Raw genomic sequence first — 16711 nt, forward strand, 5'->3', positions numbered from 1 at the left:
TTTTTTTTTTGACTCTCGAAGGGATAATAGCCATTGACTTGCATTATATGAATCACACGGTTCACGGTTTTAGCCGAAAATCTTCTTTACTGTTCTACTGAAGAAAAAAAGTCACTTACGTCTTGAATGGCTTGAGGTTAAGTAAATTAACAACAAATTTTCGTTTTTGGGTGAACTATACCTTTCATTTGCACTTTAAAATGCCTGAATGCCATTGCATTAGCTAACAAATATCAAGCTCAAGTGTGTAATTTCTTAGCCACTGGCTGCACCAATCACTTCTTGGTAATAAATGAGGTTACTAGCAACTAGCAGACCTAGTAACCGATGATCTGCCTGCTTTTCTGCTATTCATCTCTTCATGTCACAATAACTCACAATGGCTTTTACCTTCTGTCTGTTTATCTGTGTTTTACTCTTTGGGCTTCTTTGCTTTTGTTTGTTTTTTTGGCTATTATCATCTGTCTGTCGGGCTGGATGTGTATGTGTGTGTGTGTGTATCTGCGCTCCGTGTGACTCCAGTGTCTGTCGCTCCACCACCTCCTCCCATGGTGCAGCTGACGCCCCAGATTCCTCTCACTGGCTTTGTGGCCAGAGTTCAGGAGAACAGTGAGTAATGCACACAGAAGCATAGTGCTTAGTCCTTCACATATGGACTCCGCTCACCTACCTGTAGCCTGCACTGTCTGAATCATTCTCTGAACCTGAAATTTTGCATTTATTTAATGTAGCATTTTATTGGAGGTGTTTTCTAAGGTTAACAGCACTGTTGCTATTGCTCATATTTAGGGTCAATGACAATCTATTGATTTTAATTTATATAATGACTTGAATAAATGTCCTCTTTGATAAACATTTTTTTAATTGATTAATTTAATATTATTGGGGGGCATAAAGTCCAACACTCCTGATATCATAATGAGGAATAAGTAATTAAAAACAAACATTTGACAAGATGTTTAGTTATTGGCATCTATTGTTATTATTTCTTAGAAAGAATGTAATAACCATTGATCCACTGAGGAATTATAGTATACGCATGTGAAATAGTATCGTTAAAAAAAAAAAAAAAAACATTTCGTCGTACCTGGTAATAATTTGATTGCATTAAAAGTAGATAAGAGAGGTGTTTATAAATTTAGGATTCTGAATTATGTCATAGATGATGGTTTCCCCCCCTTCTATGTCCTCCAGTAACAGACAGCCCGTCTCCACCCCCTCCTCCTCTACCTGAGGACACGCTCATGTTTGAGGAAGCAGCTCCGCCCCCTCCACCTCCACCTGTGGATTATGATGAAGAAGACGCAGCTCTGGTGCACTATAATGACCCCTATGCGGATGGAGACCCGCACTGGGCCCCAAAATCCTACTTAGAGAAGGGTAAGAGAGCGCCTTCTGCCTTTGAGTTGCCATTTTCTCCTCCTTCAAAGTTCTTTTTAATTCATTTTTTATTCTTTTTAATGTTTTGAATTGAGAATGGCTTTTCAATTTGTGACGGTAAATAAGATGCAGATGGATGTACTGATGTATAGATATAGAAATGGACAGACAGATAGATAAATAAATAGACTTTCTAACCCATGTCATACTAACCCTGTCTCCTTTGTTTCAGTGGTGGCCATCTATGACTACACAAAGGACAAAGATGATGAGCTGTCCTTCATGGAGGGCGCCATCATCTACATCATCAAGAAAAATGATGATGGCTGGTTCGAGGGCTTGTGTAATGGTGTGACCGGACTGTTTCCTGGCAACTACGTTGAATCCATCATGCACTATGCCGACTAATGCTAAATCCCAGAGACATCAGACAATGCAGCCAATCAGTTACAAACCATCGCAAAGTGCATTAGGATATGACTGAATGTTTGTTTTTGTCCAATCGCCAATGTATCCAAGCATCTGCAGTGCTCAAGGTTTGAGGAGACAGGGCTCGTATTGCCTCTACAAAGAATATGAGAAGAAACAAGTCGCACTGCTTTCTGGTTAGGTTGCCTCATACATTTTGTACATATATTACAGTGAGACGTTGCCTGTAGGCTGTTGCTAGTGTTTGTTTTTGTGCGTGTTTTGTCATTGTATAGAGACCCGTATTTGCTAAGTGCCAGCTAGGGCTAGTTAGTTTTTTGTTTTTTTTTCCAAAAAACGTTTTTCTTGTTTTGTTTTTTTAACTAAAGGCTACGTTTACACGACAACGATGTAGTCAAAACGGAAAAGTTTTCCCCTTGCGTTTTAAAAAAAATTCACGTATACATGAGATTTTCAAAACGATTCGCATTTACACTTACGCGAAAACGGCCAAAAACGCTGTATTACGTATGCCAGGCCAGTAGTTGGCGCTGTCACCTTGTTAGTAAACAGTACCTGTAGGGAAGTAACGATTATATGTTGTATATGATGCGTCTCCGCTGTTGGTTGTAATATTGGTGAAGTAAATCCACACTTTGCTGAAGAAGCGTTAGCAAACTCTTGAGCAGCAACAACGGTACTCCGCCATTGTTGTGTATGTTTGTTAGCGCTTGCCTTTAAAATCGACACGTACTGCGCATGTCTACATACCTAACACGCACTACGCACGCACATGACGTCACCGTTTTCAAAGATTCCCGTTTTGGGTGTTTACACGGAAACGACAACGGTGCCGTTTTCAAAAACTTCCACTTTGAAACCCGTTTTCAAAAATATGCGTTTTCAGTCCCCAAAACGCCGTTGTCGGGAAAACGAACAGGCAAAACGCATAAAAAGTTTCCCGTTTTTGGCTGAAAACGTTGTCGTGTAAACGGCCCCTGAGTTTTGAAGTCAGCAAAAAGTAGCGTCACACAAAGGCTAATCATGACCGATCATTGTTTACATTATCAGTCACCGCTGTCACTTCAGAAAACTCATGCACATCCCTATTAATAGTCCTACTATGTATTATATGTAGCTAGTGTTGTTGTAATGCTTAAATATAACAATTTAATTTGAAATAACCCAATAAATACATTAAATAATTCTTACTGTTTGGGATTTAAGACAAGCCTGGGGCTGTCCTAAATTCAAGAAGCTATTTATGATGACTTTTAAGAAGATTATTTTCAAGAATTTGAATTCTTCTTAAAGGGGTCATATGATGCTGCTAAAAAGAACATAATTTTGTGTATTTGGTGTAATGAAATGTGTTTATGCGGTTTAAAGTTAAAAAAACACATTATTTTCCACATACTGTACATTATTGTTTCTCCTCTATGCCCCGCCTTTCTGAAACGCGTCGATTTTTACAAAACTCATCGGTCTGAAAAAGCGAGGTGGGCTGGCTGCAAAAGGGAGTCGAATCCCATAGACTCCCCATTTTAAAATGCCCAACTTTACAGCAGAAAAAGACATGTTTACAGCCTGGTTCAAAAAATTATTTTGGTCTATATAGCTAATTTTGCCCTTCATGACAACTGTGAGAAGGGTGAATTTATTTTTATAACTCATCCGTTTAAATTATATTAAGCCTTAAAGTTCTGCATAATTAAGGGCGTGGCCACTTGAGTGACAGGTGGATTGCCGCTGCTGTCACCGGCGTCGAGCTAGGTGGGCGTGGTTTCAGCAACAAGCTCCAGTTTTTGCCCATTTTCGATTATCCGGGAGTGACGTGCGGGGACGCGCTGCCAAGATGGCGACGGCCGGCTCCGCCCACTTTGAGCTTCAAAAACGCTCTTCGGAAACCTACGGGTGACGTCACGGACACTACGTCCATGTTTTTATACAGTCTATGGTGTTTACATGGAAACGATAAAGGTGGCGTTTTCAAAAACTTGCACTTTGAAACCCATTTTCAAAAATATGCGTTTTCGGTCCCCAAAACGCCGTTGTTGTGTAAACGAGCAGTCAAAACGCATAAAAAGTTTCTAGTTTTTGGCTGAAAACGTTGTTGTGTAAAGGGCCCCTAAACTGTCAAGCTCTTCCTTTACGTGAGGAAGAAATATTTGAATGTAATTTCTGGAATATTGTTATGCCTGGAAAATAATTAGGCAACAATATAAAAATGACAATTATGTCTTTACCTTCGTTTCACCTTCAGGATTTGCTAATATTTTCTATCCTAAAGACCAATGCAGTAATGTGTAGTGATGGGAAACCGAGGCTTTCTGAAACGTTTGAGGCTTTCATCAAATTGTGCCGAAAAACGGTTCTTTACTCGAAGCTTTTTAACACCGTGCGCATTAGCGACATCTGGTGGTCAGACTCTGTTTCTCCAGCCTATAACGAAACATCGCGGAACAGAGGATGGTTTGAAAAAGTTTTTAATCTGTGCCAACTCGTGTCATGCATAGTCCGGTCAGTGGATTCACATTTTGATCAATAATATAAAATATACAAGTGTGTGATTATAATTAATAATTGGCGTGAGTAGTAGCAAAAATATTTTGGGTGAGCTTTTCGGGGTCTCTGAGACCCCAGCTAGAACATGATAAAATGCAAGGTGTGACGTACATTCAGTTTCTGTCTGGTGTTGAGGTTATTCTAAACTATTCTACTGAATCCCAATTAAGTGTACACACACACAACCAAGTCAATGTAAAGTCAAACACAAGATTTTTTTTCAAACCAGCTGTCCCGACCTTCCGATTCTGAATGACGTTCGAAGCTTCAAACGTCATCAATCACGTGGTATTGTCATTTCGATACAAGCGTCGGCACAGTGTGTGATACAATGGTGCTTTGAAAACTGCGTAGGAGTCTCGGTATCAATCGTCCCATCACTAGTAATGTGCAGAGATTCTCCTGCATATCAGACTAAACTTCATAAACCTGTCAAAAACATGTCCACACTTTATATATTTCACCCAAAAAATGGAAAAAGAAATGATAATAACAAATTATATTTTGTTCATAGACAATGATGCCTTTTTTTTGCATTGCGGCATTATTTTCATGACAGTTAAGCACATTTCCCCCAAAATTCTTCTGACCATAATGCAAAAAAAAAAAAAATCTCATTCTCATTGCTGTAATGTGACAATATAATATATTATTTTAATTGTTTGTATGCATTATGGTAGTCTTTCTTGTACTGCAATTAATTTATGCTGATTTAAGCATGAAAAATGTATTACATTAATGATAATCAATAATGAGAATTATAAAAAAAAAAAAAGTAAAATGCCTATTACATGCAAAAATTCTTGATGGTCCTACAGGCTTCGTTTCCTTTATGCAAAACAGTTTTTTCTTTTGTGACTTAGACCTGTTTTCATGAGATTCACCCACTTGCTGTGAGTTTAAACTGTGCAAAGCTGATCTTTGATGGGGTTTTTGTTGAAACTGCTGAAGTGTTGTGAACTTTATTATGTTGCACTGAGCGGGCGACACTGGCTCACTAGCTGAACCAGTCTCTAGCATTGCCCACAGATTCAAATGTTTCATAATGTAGCAGAAATCAGTTTCTGTCATTGTAGATTTCATGTAGGGGGACCATGCAAAGCTGAATTTGTCTTTCTGTTTTGACCAGTTCACAAGTTTTGCTGAATTTAGATGATAATGTGGGGGGGGGGGATCAAGTTTAGTGTATAGTACTGATGAATGTGAGCTCATAACTGTTAGCATGGCACAAACATCATGGTGACTCTGGTTGCTGGTTTTTAGAAGCGTCTCAAACAGCTGTTGAAGGCGAGCAGTGTTTTAATTTATTTAATCAAATGAAATATCTGTGAGGATGTAACTCGCATAGAGCTGTCTGAACAATGACCACTTAAAATGTTAAGCATTGCAAGGCCTTGTCATATGATGTGCAAGTGATCTGTAATTTAAATGTTCCTTTGCAGGTTATCTGCAAATAATATAATCTCTATTATCGTTTTGTATATATAATCTGTTTTTCTTTTTATGTACAGTCTCTTTTTATAATAAAGCACTCTCCTGTGCAACATCTTGTGCTAGATTTGTTTAGGTGCCTGGATGACAAAAGAATCAATTTGGTTTTCATTTTAATTTTTAATTCAACGCAAACACACAAAAATAACATTTTTAATCACCTGTCCCCGGCAGGATTTAGTCGGTAGTCACTGTCATGGAAACTGTCAATACAAACACAGTCTAATCTGAATTTCCACTACACCCAATTTCTTAAAGAAAACAATTAATTCTCCATCCAAAATTTCCACCACATCAGTGAGAGAATCTGTTCATCTAAATGGATAGCAGAGGGTAATGTGGGTCTGAAAAGGAACATTTCTATCCTCACACTGATTCCCAACCAAGGGTACCAGTAGCGAGTTTTCCCCCCCTATTAAGCAGAAATACTTTAACATTGTCAGTTTTAGTTTTGTACATTTTTAGGACTAATAAGTTCAATATAAGTTCCACTTCTAGTGTCATATATGTGCATATATAAATACTGTATAAACATGCAATGGACTATACAGGCAGCTTCCTTATACGTGATTCAGAAAGAGACTTAATTGAGTTCATAGCTTTTGTTCCTAAAATCCAGTTTTATGAGCAAAACTTAATGCACAAGCTTAAAGGGTTAGTTCACCCAAAAATGAAAATGTGATGTTTATCTGCTTACCCCCAGGGCATCCAAGATGTAGGTGACTGTTTCTTCAGTAGAACACAAACGAAGATTTTGAACTCAAACCGTTGCAGTCTGTCAGTCATATAATGGAAGTGAATGGGAATCACGGCTTTGAGAGTCAAAAAAAACATACACAAACAAAACCAAATTAAACCCTGTGGCTCGTGACGATACATTGATGTGTAAAGACACGAAACGATCGGTCTGTGCAAGAAACTGAACAGTATTTATATCGTTTTTTACCTCTGATTTACTGCAATGTCCGAACTGTTCGAACTGTCCTGAGCGTGTTCTCTTCTTCTTCTTGCTTTACGGCGGATCGCAGAGATGTAAACAGCCAGGTCTGGTTTCTCCTGTGTTACCAAGAGCTCAGCAGCAACATCTGTTTGCTCTAATCTTCGAGATCCTGGGTTGAGGTGTTTTGGAGCCTCTGTTGGCCACATGCTCTGGGAATAAAATGCATGCACTATTACAGAGAAATTATGAAAAGAAATATGAAACACTCAAACACAATAATCTAAATGACCAAACAGAGGCCTTTAGCTTTAAAAATGTAAAAATAAAAATGCAAATTAATACAAATATTATTATATCAAAAAGTTATGTCATTATATTCAGCATTTAGTGTGCTTGTGTTGGTCTATATGTAGTGCATCTGGCAAATCAAACAGTAGCTGTTACATGAAAGGACATCGACACAAACATGTAATTAATTCATACACAATTACACATCAGTTGCATTTAAGAGGTGTGCATCACTAGACGTATACATGTGGGAGCTGCTTCTGGTGGTTGACAGAAGTAACACCAGAAGCTTTAAATGATCCCACAGCAGGTTATGGCTGGCAGATGAAAACAAACACATGTCTGTTGTAATTAAAGATGTTGGTTTGTAATTACAGATGCTTAAGCATAGAATTAACCCTGTACTAAAGAGCTCAAATTATGACATATTCCCATTGACATATTTTAAGAAAACTGTTAAGTATATATAATTAACATATTCTTTACATACAAAGAAACATAGAATTGGGAGGATACATTTCAGTGAAAAAAAAACAGTTGCTGTTCGCCATATGGAAGTCAATGGGGCCCAGCAACTCTGTGGTTACCAACATTCTTCAAAATATCTTATTTTGTGTTCAACAGAAGAAAGAAACTGGAAGAACTTGAAGGTGAGTAATGATGACAGAATTTTCATTTCGGGGGTGACTATGGCTGTAATGCAAAACCAACACAACGACAATAATAAATAATAATATTTGATGAGGCAGGTAATGATTAAAATTCCACTTTGAATTATGATGCCCATTTTTGTGTCCATCAAATGCCACGATAAAGCTATATTCTCTACATTTACTTTCTCTTTATAAATTGCCAGTTAAAGCTGACATGAAAAAGTATCATATCTGGGAACTCTATGGGTTAACTGAGGTTTTGGGGAAACCTGTTGCCAATTAAGCGTGTGGAATGCCACATATAGACATTTCCTCAGAACGTCCACCACAGGTTTCAGAGCACATGTTCCCTTCCAGACAGACAATATAACCGCTTTAACAGTTTAAAATGTTTGTTTTATTCACATTTTTGCTTTCACAGTTGTCGGAACTGACCATGTGGACAATGTGTTTGGCTCTGCTCTGATTCATTCTATGGATTACAAGAGACCCAAGTTTATGAGTCTTTAGCATTTTTTCTATTGCACTGTGCACAAGCTGCGATGGAAACTCAATGGTTTTTATTTCTCATCTGTCTGATGATGTGTGGAGGAGACACTGAAAGTGCACCTGAAATTTGCACAGGAGCGCACTGCCAAAGGTCTCCGTCCAGATCACCTGATCACCAGAGCAGATATTCAATTTATGCTCCAAGACGCCCATCGGTTCCCTACACGGTAATACATCCGCAGCACAGTAGGACTGGCAGTCCGAAAGTAAACCCAAGGACCATCACGGCTGAGGTGTTCAACCCACAGGGATGCACGGGAAGAGGTTGTCATGGCTTGCCAAGACCGACAAATAATGATACAAATGATTGCAAGGGAATCGGATGTAAACTACCTGTACGGATGCGACAAGATCCCAAACAGCATTCCTGTGTCGGAGATGCCTGCACCACAGGGTCAGATGTTGGAAGAAGCAGACTTTCATTTGTCCATATGCAGGACAGAGCCGAGCAAGTATTGGGGGAATTTCCCGAGCTGGGAACTCGAGGGGGGCCATCAACTGGAATTCAGTTAACATGCGACATCAAACCAGGTAAACAGTGATTGGGTGCTTGGTGTTATGATATCAGTCCTGTATTTCTGTAAAAATGGTAATACACTTGCTAAATTGCAAACCATGCGGTCATGGCCATACGGAATTGACTGCATGTTGGATTGTTGCCTGCTCCCTCAGGCAGTTTGTAGAAGCATGTCAATTTAATTACAATATTAAAGCATGCATGTTATCAATAATTGAATGTGTCTCAAATCTAAAGCTTCATTTCAAATAAAAAGTCATACTTTTCCTTCAATTTTGACCAGGCACAAATGAGGTCCATTCTGAAGATGCATTAGTGTTGCATTTGCACTTGGCAAAAGGTCAGGATAAACTGGTGGCACAGTTGCAGGGGCAGCAAGCTGAAGTTAAGCAACTTCAGAACACACTGAGAGAACAGCAAAATGCTCTACTAGCCCACCAAAGGGAAATACTGGACCAACAACGGATTAAGTTTGAAAAGATGGAGGAAGTCAAGACCCAATACAACCTTCTTCTTGACAGCGTCAAACAGATATCTGTACGAGGTCCACAGGGCATCATTGAGAGCCATTTAGATGGTCTCCAATCCCAGGTTAGAACCTTTTCTCAGGAGGCCTTGAACATGGATGCTAGTGTTACAGATGCTGAGAGACCTCTACTTGGCTGTGGATCCTGCCGAGCAGATGAGTACTGTGACTTCAGTGCAGACCGGCCACATTGTGAGAAATGCACTGTTTGCCCTCCGGGATTCTTTCTAGTGGCTCAGTGTTCAATTCATGCTGACAGGATTTGCCAGGTACGTCTTCTACTCTATTGCTGTACCAAAATGCTGTAATTGAGGTTTATGTGAATTTAAAAAGGATCATTTTGATCATAGTGCAACCAAATAGAATTGATGTCATTTATGCAAACAAAGAAATGAGTTCCAACACTTGCTGTCACAGCTTGTATAGTTGTAAGGTAACAACTATAATTGTCCAATAGGACAGAGACGAATGCCTAGAGATACCAAACTTATGTAAGGAACTCAACCAGTGCCTCAACACACCCGGTAAGTTGGCTACCAGACTTCCAGAGGTGTTTAAGGTTTGCTTCCTAAGAGATTAAGCACAATGCATTGTTTCAGGGGGATTTCGCTGCTCCGGCATGTCGGAGAGGGAAGCAGCCGCCGGGATGTGTGGGCACTCTTACTTTTACAGTTCTGAGATGGAAGAGTGTCAAGCCTGTACAGAATGCGATTCTCAGCCAATGACGTCCCCATGTTTGGCCTTGAGTGATGCGGTTTGCGCCAACCCCTCTGAAAGCAAGCTCTCTCTTTCCTGGTCTGGTAACGTTGACCTGGCCAAGGGTAGTGAGCTTCCTGATAAGCAACTTCACATCCGTGGTAACAGTGACGGAAGCCTTCTTTCCTGCACTGATGGTTGGATAGTGCTTCACCAGCATGGTCTTGTTTGGGTTGACCATAATCTTGCTTTAAAACATGGCTGCCGCAGCTTTGTTCAGGCATGTTTACGACTAAACGCCAGTGAAGATGAAGGTCGGGATCTGAGTGGGATGCGTTTGGAGCATCGGGAGGGGAAATCTCTCCAGAGTGCCAGTGTGAGTGGAGCAGCTGCTGTGGAGCCAGGTCATGTACTCTACCTTTCTCTCAAGAGCGCCACCAACCAGTGTAGCCAAGACAATGAAGATGTGCACCTTCAGAGCAGCCTAATCTCACCTTTCAGCTTGCTCTGGTTGTCTCATGACACAGGCGCGGTTGCAATGACTGCTCAGGCCGTTGCTTCTGTGCACTACCACACCAACTACCGCCCTGCTTTCCATACGTCATCCATCTCTGACCCCTACATGGTTGGCTTGACCCATGACAACCGAGGGGTGCGCTTCAGAGAAAGTGGCACTGTGAAGTTTGTCCTCCAGCAAGCATTGTACTCCATGGGTCAAGCCTGTATCTCCGAGGGCTTCTACTTGCTTGCATACGTGAACCACAACGGAAGCAGTGCTGAGCTGACCCGTGCATTCAAGCCCGGTGTTCACTACAGAGACACATCTATATCTCTGTCGGCAGCCACCACGGTGGATTCTGGGGATATGCTCACCTTTGAGATCCTTGCACCCGCTCAGTGCAATGTGCGCTACTTCGGTGACGACTCTGGGATCAGCATGCTCAGTCTGGTGTGGATCCCTTCAGCTGTGTCCACTGCCTTGTCGGCCTCCATGTCCAGGAGAGGTCTCCCCTCTGGTGCAGTGCGGAATAAAGCCTTGTTCTTCCATCAGACAAGTCCAGCGGTTCCACAAGTTGCACTTGCTGGAACCAAAGATCACAGAGACTTCATCTTTCGGGAAGCAGGGACAGCAAGTGTGGCTTTAGCTCTGCAGCTTATCCACTCATGCAGTCTAATCAAACTCACCTTGCTCCAACAGAGTGGGTCTCAGGGGGTTCAGCCAGCCCCTGTAGCTCAACAGATTGGTGGACATATTCCAGAGGGAAGCGTATGGGCAAGTGTGGGACTGAGGGTATCTTTCCAGGTGCGTAACGGCACTGTAATCTTTGCTACAGTGGACTGTGTGAGAGGGCGCATAAACCAAATTGCCCATGATGCCGGAAGTAGCATGTCTATCCTCTGGACAGTTGCATGATCATAGCATGATTCAGCTAGCATGACATCAAGCTAAATCAAACTCACCTTGCTCCAATAGAGTGGGTCTCAGGGGGTTCAGCCAGCCCCTGTAGCTCAACAGATTGGTGGACATATGCCAGAGGGAAGCGTATGGGCAAGTGTGGGACTGAGGGTATCTTTCCAGGTGCGTAACGGCACTGTAATCTTTGCTACAGTGGACTGTGTGAGAGGGCGCATAAACCAAATTGCCCATGATGCCGGAAGTAGCATGTCTATCCTCTGGACAGTTGCATGATCATAGCATGATTCAGCTAGCATGACATCAAGCTAGCATGTTGGTCTGTTTACACTCTTTATGCATTTAAAGGTGGGGTAAGTGATTTCTGGTAGCCAATGTTGATATTTCAAATCACCAAAACAAACACGCCCTACCCCAAAAGGGTCTCGCCCCTATTTCCTTAGCTCTGCCCCACACATACGTACCCAAGCAACCCAGGCAACGATTAGTTCTGTGAAACAAAGCAAAACCAATGTTACACAGTGTCTTCACCGGACGTGAGCGGCGCGACAAAATTCTATAGAACTCATTATAATCAGTGATGCTGTCTACACTGGATGCGGCGCGACACGACAAATCCCCGACAGAAAACTGCTGCTGCGTTCTATTTATGACGTATTGACACAAATTTCAAATGATTTTCAACTGTCGCTTTGTCGCGTCCAGTGTAGACAGACTTTAACTGTCGCGGCGCGGCGCGACAACTGTCACGTCCGGTGTAGACATGGTGTTACTCACCTATCGAGAAGAAACAAAGCAACCTCGGCGTCCGATCGCAGGCCTCCCACTCCCTGAGTTCTCTCCAGCGCTGGAAAGCTGATCCGATATTTACACGGGTCCTACTTCTTGCCTTATCGTACGCCTTCTTTTGTTCCGCAGACGTTGTCCTCTTTTGTTTTTTATCCGCCATCTCTATCTTTCTGTCGCTCTGCTCACTAATGTCCATCCTGTGCTCTGAGCGCTCTTTCCTCCACATCATGAGTAGACACGCCCCTTACTGCTGATTGGCTACAAGTTTGTTTTGGTACTTAGCCCGACTTAGTTTTCTAAAGCGTTTTTGAAAAAATACATACTCCACCTTTAACTCAAATACTTTTGGATGATGTTTTTATTTAGGCGCAACTGATTTGGTTTCATCTCAAAACCAAATATCACAAAAAGAAAAGTTTGCTTCAGAGTAAATTTCTGACCTAAGTAGCATTGTGTCATCACATATGCTTTTTAAAAACTTTGCTGAGGAAAAATGTGTGAAAATATGATGAAATAAATATATTTTTTTCTTTTTTCTTTTTACAAATCTTTGTGTGATAGGTTGTTGTATGGTTTAATTTTATTAAAATAACTGCATCTACCAGTTCTATTCAACATTTTTCCCAATGTATTTCATTAATAATTTGCTTTGTTTTGCTCATAAGTGAGGGTACATCATACAGCATGTTTTGTATCTTGCCTGTATCTTTAAATAAAACATTCAGTGGGAGCCATATGTTGTTGTTTTTAATTCATAATAGAATTTCCAATAGAATTTCCAAAATAATTGTATAATTAATCACAGAACTTTGATTACTATTATAACCATTCATTACATCTTTGCAGGATTTAATTTCAAGGCTTTTTTCAAATGTCAATCTAGAACCTTGCACGACAAAAGCAGAAAAAAGGTAGTAAACATTTTCCAGTGGGAATCAAATGCAGGTGTTTGTGGCACACAGAACCAGATGGCTTTGATTGTGTTCTTTAATATGCAGGTTTTATATAAAACAGAATAAAAGTAGCCCTCTGGCCTCATTTATATATGTGTTGTTATTCTTAAAGCAGAAATTATGACATTTCATGCATTACAAGTAACATCAGCAACACCAAATTAAATACATCCTTAATTTCTTAATGTTTCTATAAAAAGACCATAGCAGAAACCATATCCTGAAGCTAAACTAGGACTGAAAATAGGTTTATAATCTTAGGAAGCATGTACACAGACTTGCGGTTTTCCAAGACGTATGGTTAATATTAAAGATTTACTGGCAGCAGGAGATGACGTTGATTTAAAATTATTCCATAAGGAGAAAGTAGACTGAACTCTTCAAAGGTCCAAAGTTAAGAACTGAATTATGGCTGCTTTAACAGGGGCAGGTCAGTGACCACAGACGGCCCTCACCATACAGCCCCCTCCAAAACTTCACACAGATAGAAATTAATGAGTGTTTAAGAAAAGAAAAAGATGCTTAAAATTTGATTTAACTGTAATTTGCTCAGATCCCATTGATTTAGAAAATAAGACATGCAAATTTAATTAGCTACTAATAATCTTCATTCCTACAGAATTTTGAATAGTGTGTAAAATATTAGTAACATAATGTGTAGAGATTTAGATACTACACGTGAAATGTGAATCAAGTCTATTTTGCTCTGTCAGAATAGCTGACGTGAACCTTGTGGCCTTTTCTGAGTGCGAGGGTTAAATGTCTGGTGAAGTGACGGTACAGGTGCTCAGTGTTAGAAGATGTGATAATACTACTGTTGTGTTGAAGCGTGTATTGACTTGAAGTGAAACATCTGGAAATATTATGTTTCATTGGGGGAGCTTAAAGGAACACTCCACTATTTTTGAAAATAGGCTCATTTTCCAACTCCCCTAGAGTTAAACAGTTGAGTTTTACCGTTTTCGAATCCATTCAGCCGATCTCCGCTCCTAAAAACCTCCTCATCTATCTACATTAAACGCTTATCAAGATCGAATGCTTCCCAGCAACCATTCGTCTGAGAAGATTCAAGAAGCCTCAAACAGTAAAATGTCCTCCAGTTTGACTCAAAAAAGCAAGATTAAAAAAAAGCAAGCATTGCTCTGCTTTGAAGAGTTTAATATATGTTCACTGGCCCATTTGCTATCTTTTGCAATCCCCTGTCTTCAGGTATAGCAAGAAGAAACAAAATTATTATTATTATTATTTTATAAATCTATCAAAAAAAAAAAGAGTCCACAACAGGGGTGTGTTTAATCTACTTTAGCATGCTTTATATTGATAATGTGCACTCAATATTCTTTGACCACTAGTGAGATATTGATCTCTAACCTGATAATATTAATCAGTTTCTTCTATCCACAGTCATTTTCACATTATCTTCAAAAACAGATATACTCTAAAGCATTGCAACAATATGTTCACACCACTGCTTTTCAATATTAACAGTCCCCACCGTATAACAATTGCTGTTCAAAATATCAATGCACAGTGTTACAAAGCATTATCAAGGACTGAAGCACTAACCACCTTAGCTCTTAAGCAAGCTACTTTTAATATTAGCATATAACTAGTACAATATTAATACTAAAGTCGTCAGCCATACATCTACATATTTGGTTTATAGATGCGAAAAGATACAAACATCCTGTGTGAACAGACAGAGTACTAAATAAAGGATCACCCTTGGTGCTCCATGGTTTGTCCTGTAAGAAATGGATGATGAAGTACTGAGCTTTTACTCATGACTTTGTCAAGGCACGTGTGCAGTGAGTTAATGCAGAAGTCAAATTTACTCCAATAAAAACTCTAAAACTGTCAAATGGAGCACCTCTTTAGTTTTGGGAAACTGTTAACCAATAATTAAGTGATTACAACCCGATTCCAAATTGCACTGGTGACTAAATGAGCTAACATAACATGTGTTCTCTTGTACAGTAAGAAGTGAGTGTATACGTGTTTTTATAGGCAGTGTTGTAAGAACTTTCTTTCATCAGTAGGGTTAGTTATTGGCTCCATCTGATGGTGACTCAGTGAAGTATTTCTATGAGGAGGCGCTTGAAGTCACCGCCGCACTCTGAGTTCAGGGCATCCTTCAGGGTCACGTCATATTTCTCCAAGTACATGTCTTTGATGGTCTCCAAATCCACCTGGAAGTGAAAGTGGAAAAGAAAATATGCTTTTTCCTTCTAGTACTTTCATGAAAAATGTCTTTCATGATATCAAGCCCATAATAATCCCTACCTCAGAGCGTCCCACAATTATACGTACGAGCGTGTCCTCGTCTGTCCCGGCTCCTTTCATGGCAGCGTTCAGACGACGGGCGAAATACAGCTGCGGGTTTTTAGCACATCGCACTGTTCACATAAAAACGAATCACCGTATGATTTGTGTGGTACTCAAATATCGAACACATGAAGTCCTGTTTTATTCCTTCAGGAGCTTACAGTCACTGCAATATGACTCTGATTCAAAAGAGCGAATTTCCAAAAGGCTTTTGAATAGTTTGGATGGTTATAGTTACCCAGAGTAATGTAACAGTCCTTTAATGTTCCTGTAGCCTCACTGTCTATCGCATCCAGGATATCTGTTCCAGAGAGCTATGGAAAGAAAACAAAAGAGAAATCAGAAACTCTGCTGAAATGGCTCAAGTAAAGCAGCGATAGGTATAACTGGCGTTTGACCGTACAGTTTCATATATCTTGAAGGTGGCCTGGAGCTGGAGGTAGTTCCTGTGAGTGAGGATGTAGGTGAAAGTGGACTCGTCTGTTCCAAAGCGGTCTTCACCCGCCTGTGGAAAACCAACAATTGGTAGTCATTCATTCAGTCAGCATAATAACCTGGGTTGCCAGGTATGTTTGACAAAAACACTCAAAGAGCCAATCAAATATATCCCAAAAAGAAAGAAAGAAAGAGAAAAATCCTGTGGAATAATGCAAATTCTGTGTGAAAAGCATGTACTTGGCAACCCAAAATACTTGTATAAAAGAATATAGAACAAGTTATACTGTAAACTCCTTATGTAAGCTGTAAACTATGTAACAGCAGAGTAAAGGTCACCTCAAACAATGACGTTGCATCCTGTTCTGCCAGTGCTTCATCCACTTCATACGACTCATCCCTGCTGGCCTGCAGGTGAAGGTCAGTTCTTTATAGCAAATAACAACTACAATACTTGGTAGCTTCAACTGATACATTTTTCCTGGTTAATTTTGCACTATAGCTGCAGATACTGTAGCATGCTAACACAAAAATATCTTCCTTAAGAAAAGGAATTCTGCACCAGATTATTAATTGGTGTCCTATATTTTGCATATCAGTAAATCATTGCTAATTACCAGAGGTGTGACCAAGTCGTTGTTTTGCAAGTCACAAGTAAGTCTCGAGTCTTTGCATTCAAGTCTCGAGTCAAGTCCCGAGTCAAGACAGGCAAGTCCCAAGTCAAGTCACGAGTCAAGACAGACAAGTCCCAAGTCAAGTCCCGAGTCAAGACAGGCAAGTCC

The 16711-nt window shown here is 40.2% G+C and overlaps 3 protein-coding genes across 4 annotated transcripts in view; 2 read left to right on the plus strand and 1 right to left on the minus strand.

The window, feature by feature from the left end:
* Positions 1–1861, plus strand: part of LOC107709358 (abl interactor 1-like) — an 11577-nt gene extending 9716 nt beyond the window's left edge. Inside the window, exons 8-9 of the mRNA XM_016513817.1 lie at positions 1195–1380; positions 1613–1861. Of these exons, the coding sequence (XP_016369303.1) occupies positions 1195–1380; positions 1613–1788 (362 nt within the window). The 3' untranslated portion in view covers positions 1789–1861. The remainder of the gene's footprint in view (positions 1–1194; positions 1381–1612) is intronic.
* Positions 1862–8267: 6406 nt separating this feature from the next.
* LOC107709334 (uncharacterized) lies at positions 8268–11427 on the plus strand. The gene is made up of 4 exons (XM_016513783.1): positions 8268–8805; positions 9075–9586; positions 9775–9841; positions 9917–11427. The coding sequence occupies exons 1-4, from the start codon at positions 8268–8270 to the stop codon at positions 11425–11427; spliced, it is 2628 nt and encodes an 875-aa protein (XP_016369269.1).
* A 2916-nt stretch (positions 11428–14343) lies between these two features.
* Positions 14344–16711, minus strand: part of LOC107709359 (annexin A13-like) — a 3867-nt gene continuing 1499 nt past the window's right edge. The window contains exons 4-8 of one of the 2 annotated variants that reach the window (XM_016513819.1): positions 16269–16337; positions 15898–15999; positions 15733–15808; positions 15480–15565; positions 14344–15358 (exon numbers count right to left, since the gene is read on the minus strand). In XM_016513819.1, the coding sequence (XP_016369305.1) occupies positions 15239–15358; positions 15480–15565; positions 15733–15808; positions 15898–15999; positions 16269–16337 (453 nt within the window). In that variant the 3' untranslated portion in view covers positions 14344–15238. Of the gene's footprint in view, positions 15359–15452; positions 15566–15732; positions 15809–15897; positions 16000–16268; positions 16338–16711 lie in introns of both variants that reach the window. The other variant, XM_016513818.1, reaches the window with a different exon arrangement.

This window comes from Sinocyclocheilus rhinocerous, unplaced genomic scaffold (assembly GCF_001515625.1).
Source record: "Sinocyclocheilus rhinocerous isolate Xijiao unplaced genomic scaffold, SAMN03320098_v1.1 scaffold2341, whole genome shotgun sequence".
NCBI lineage: Eukaryota > Metazoa > Chordata > Actinopteri > Cypriniformes > Cyprinidae > Sinocyclocheilus > Sinocyclocheilus rhinocerous.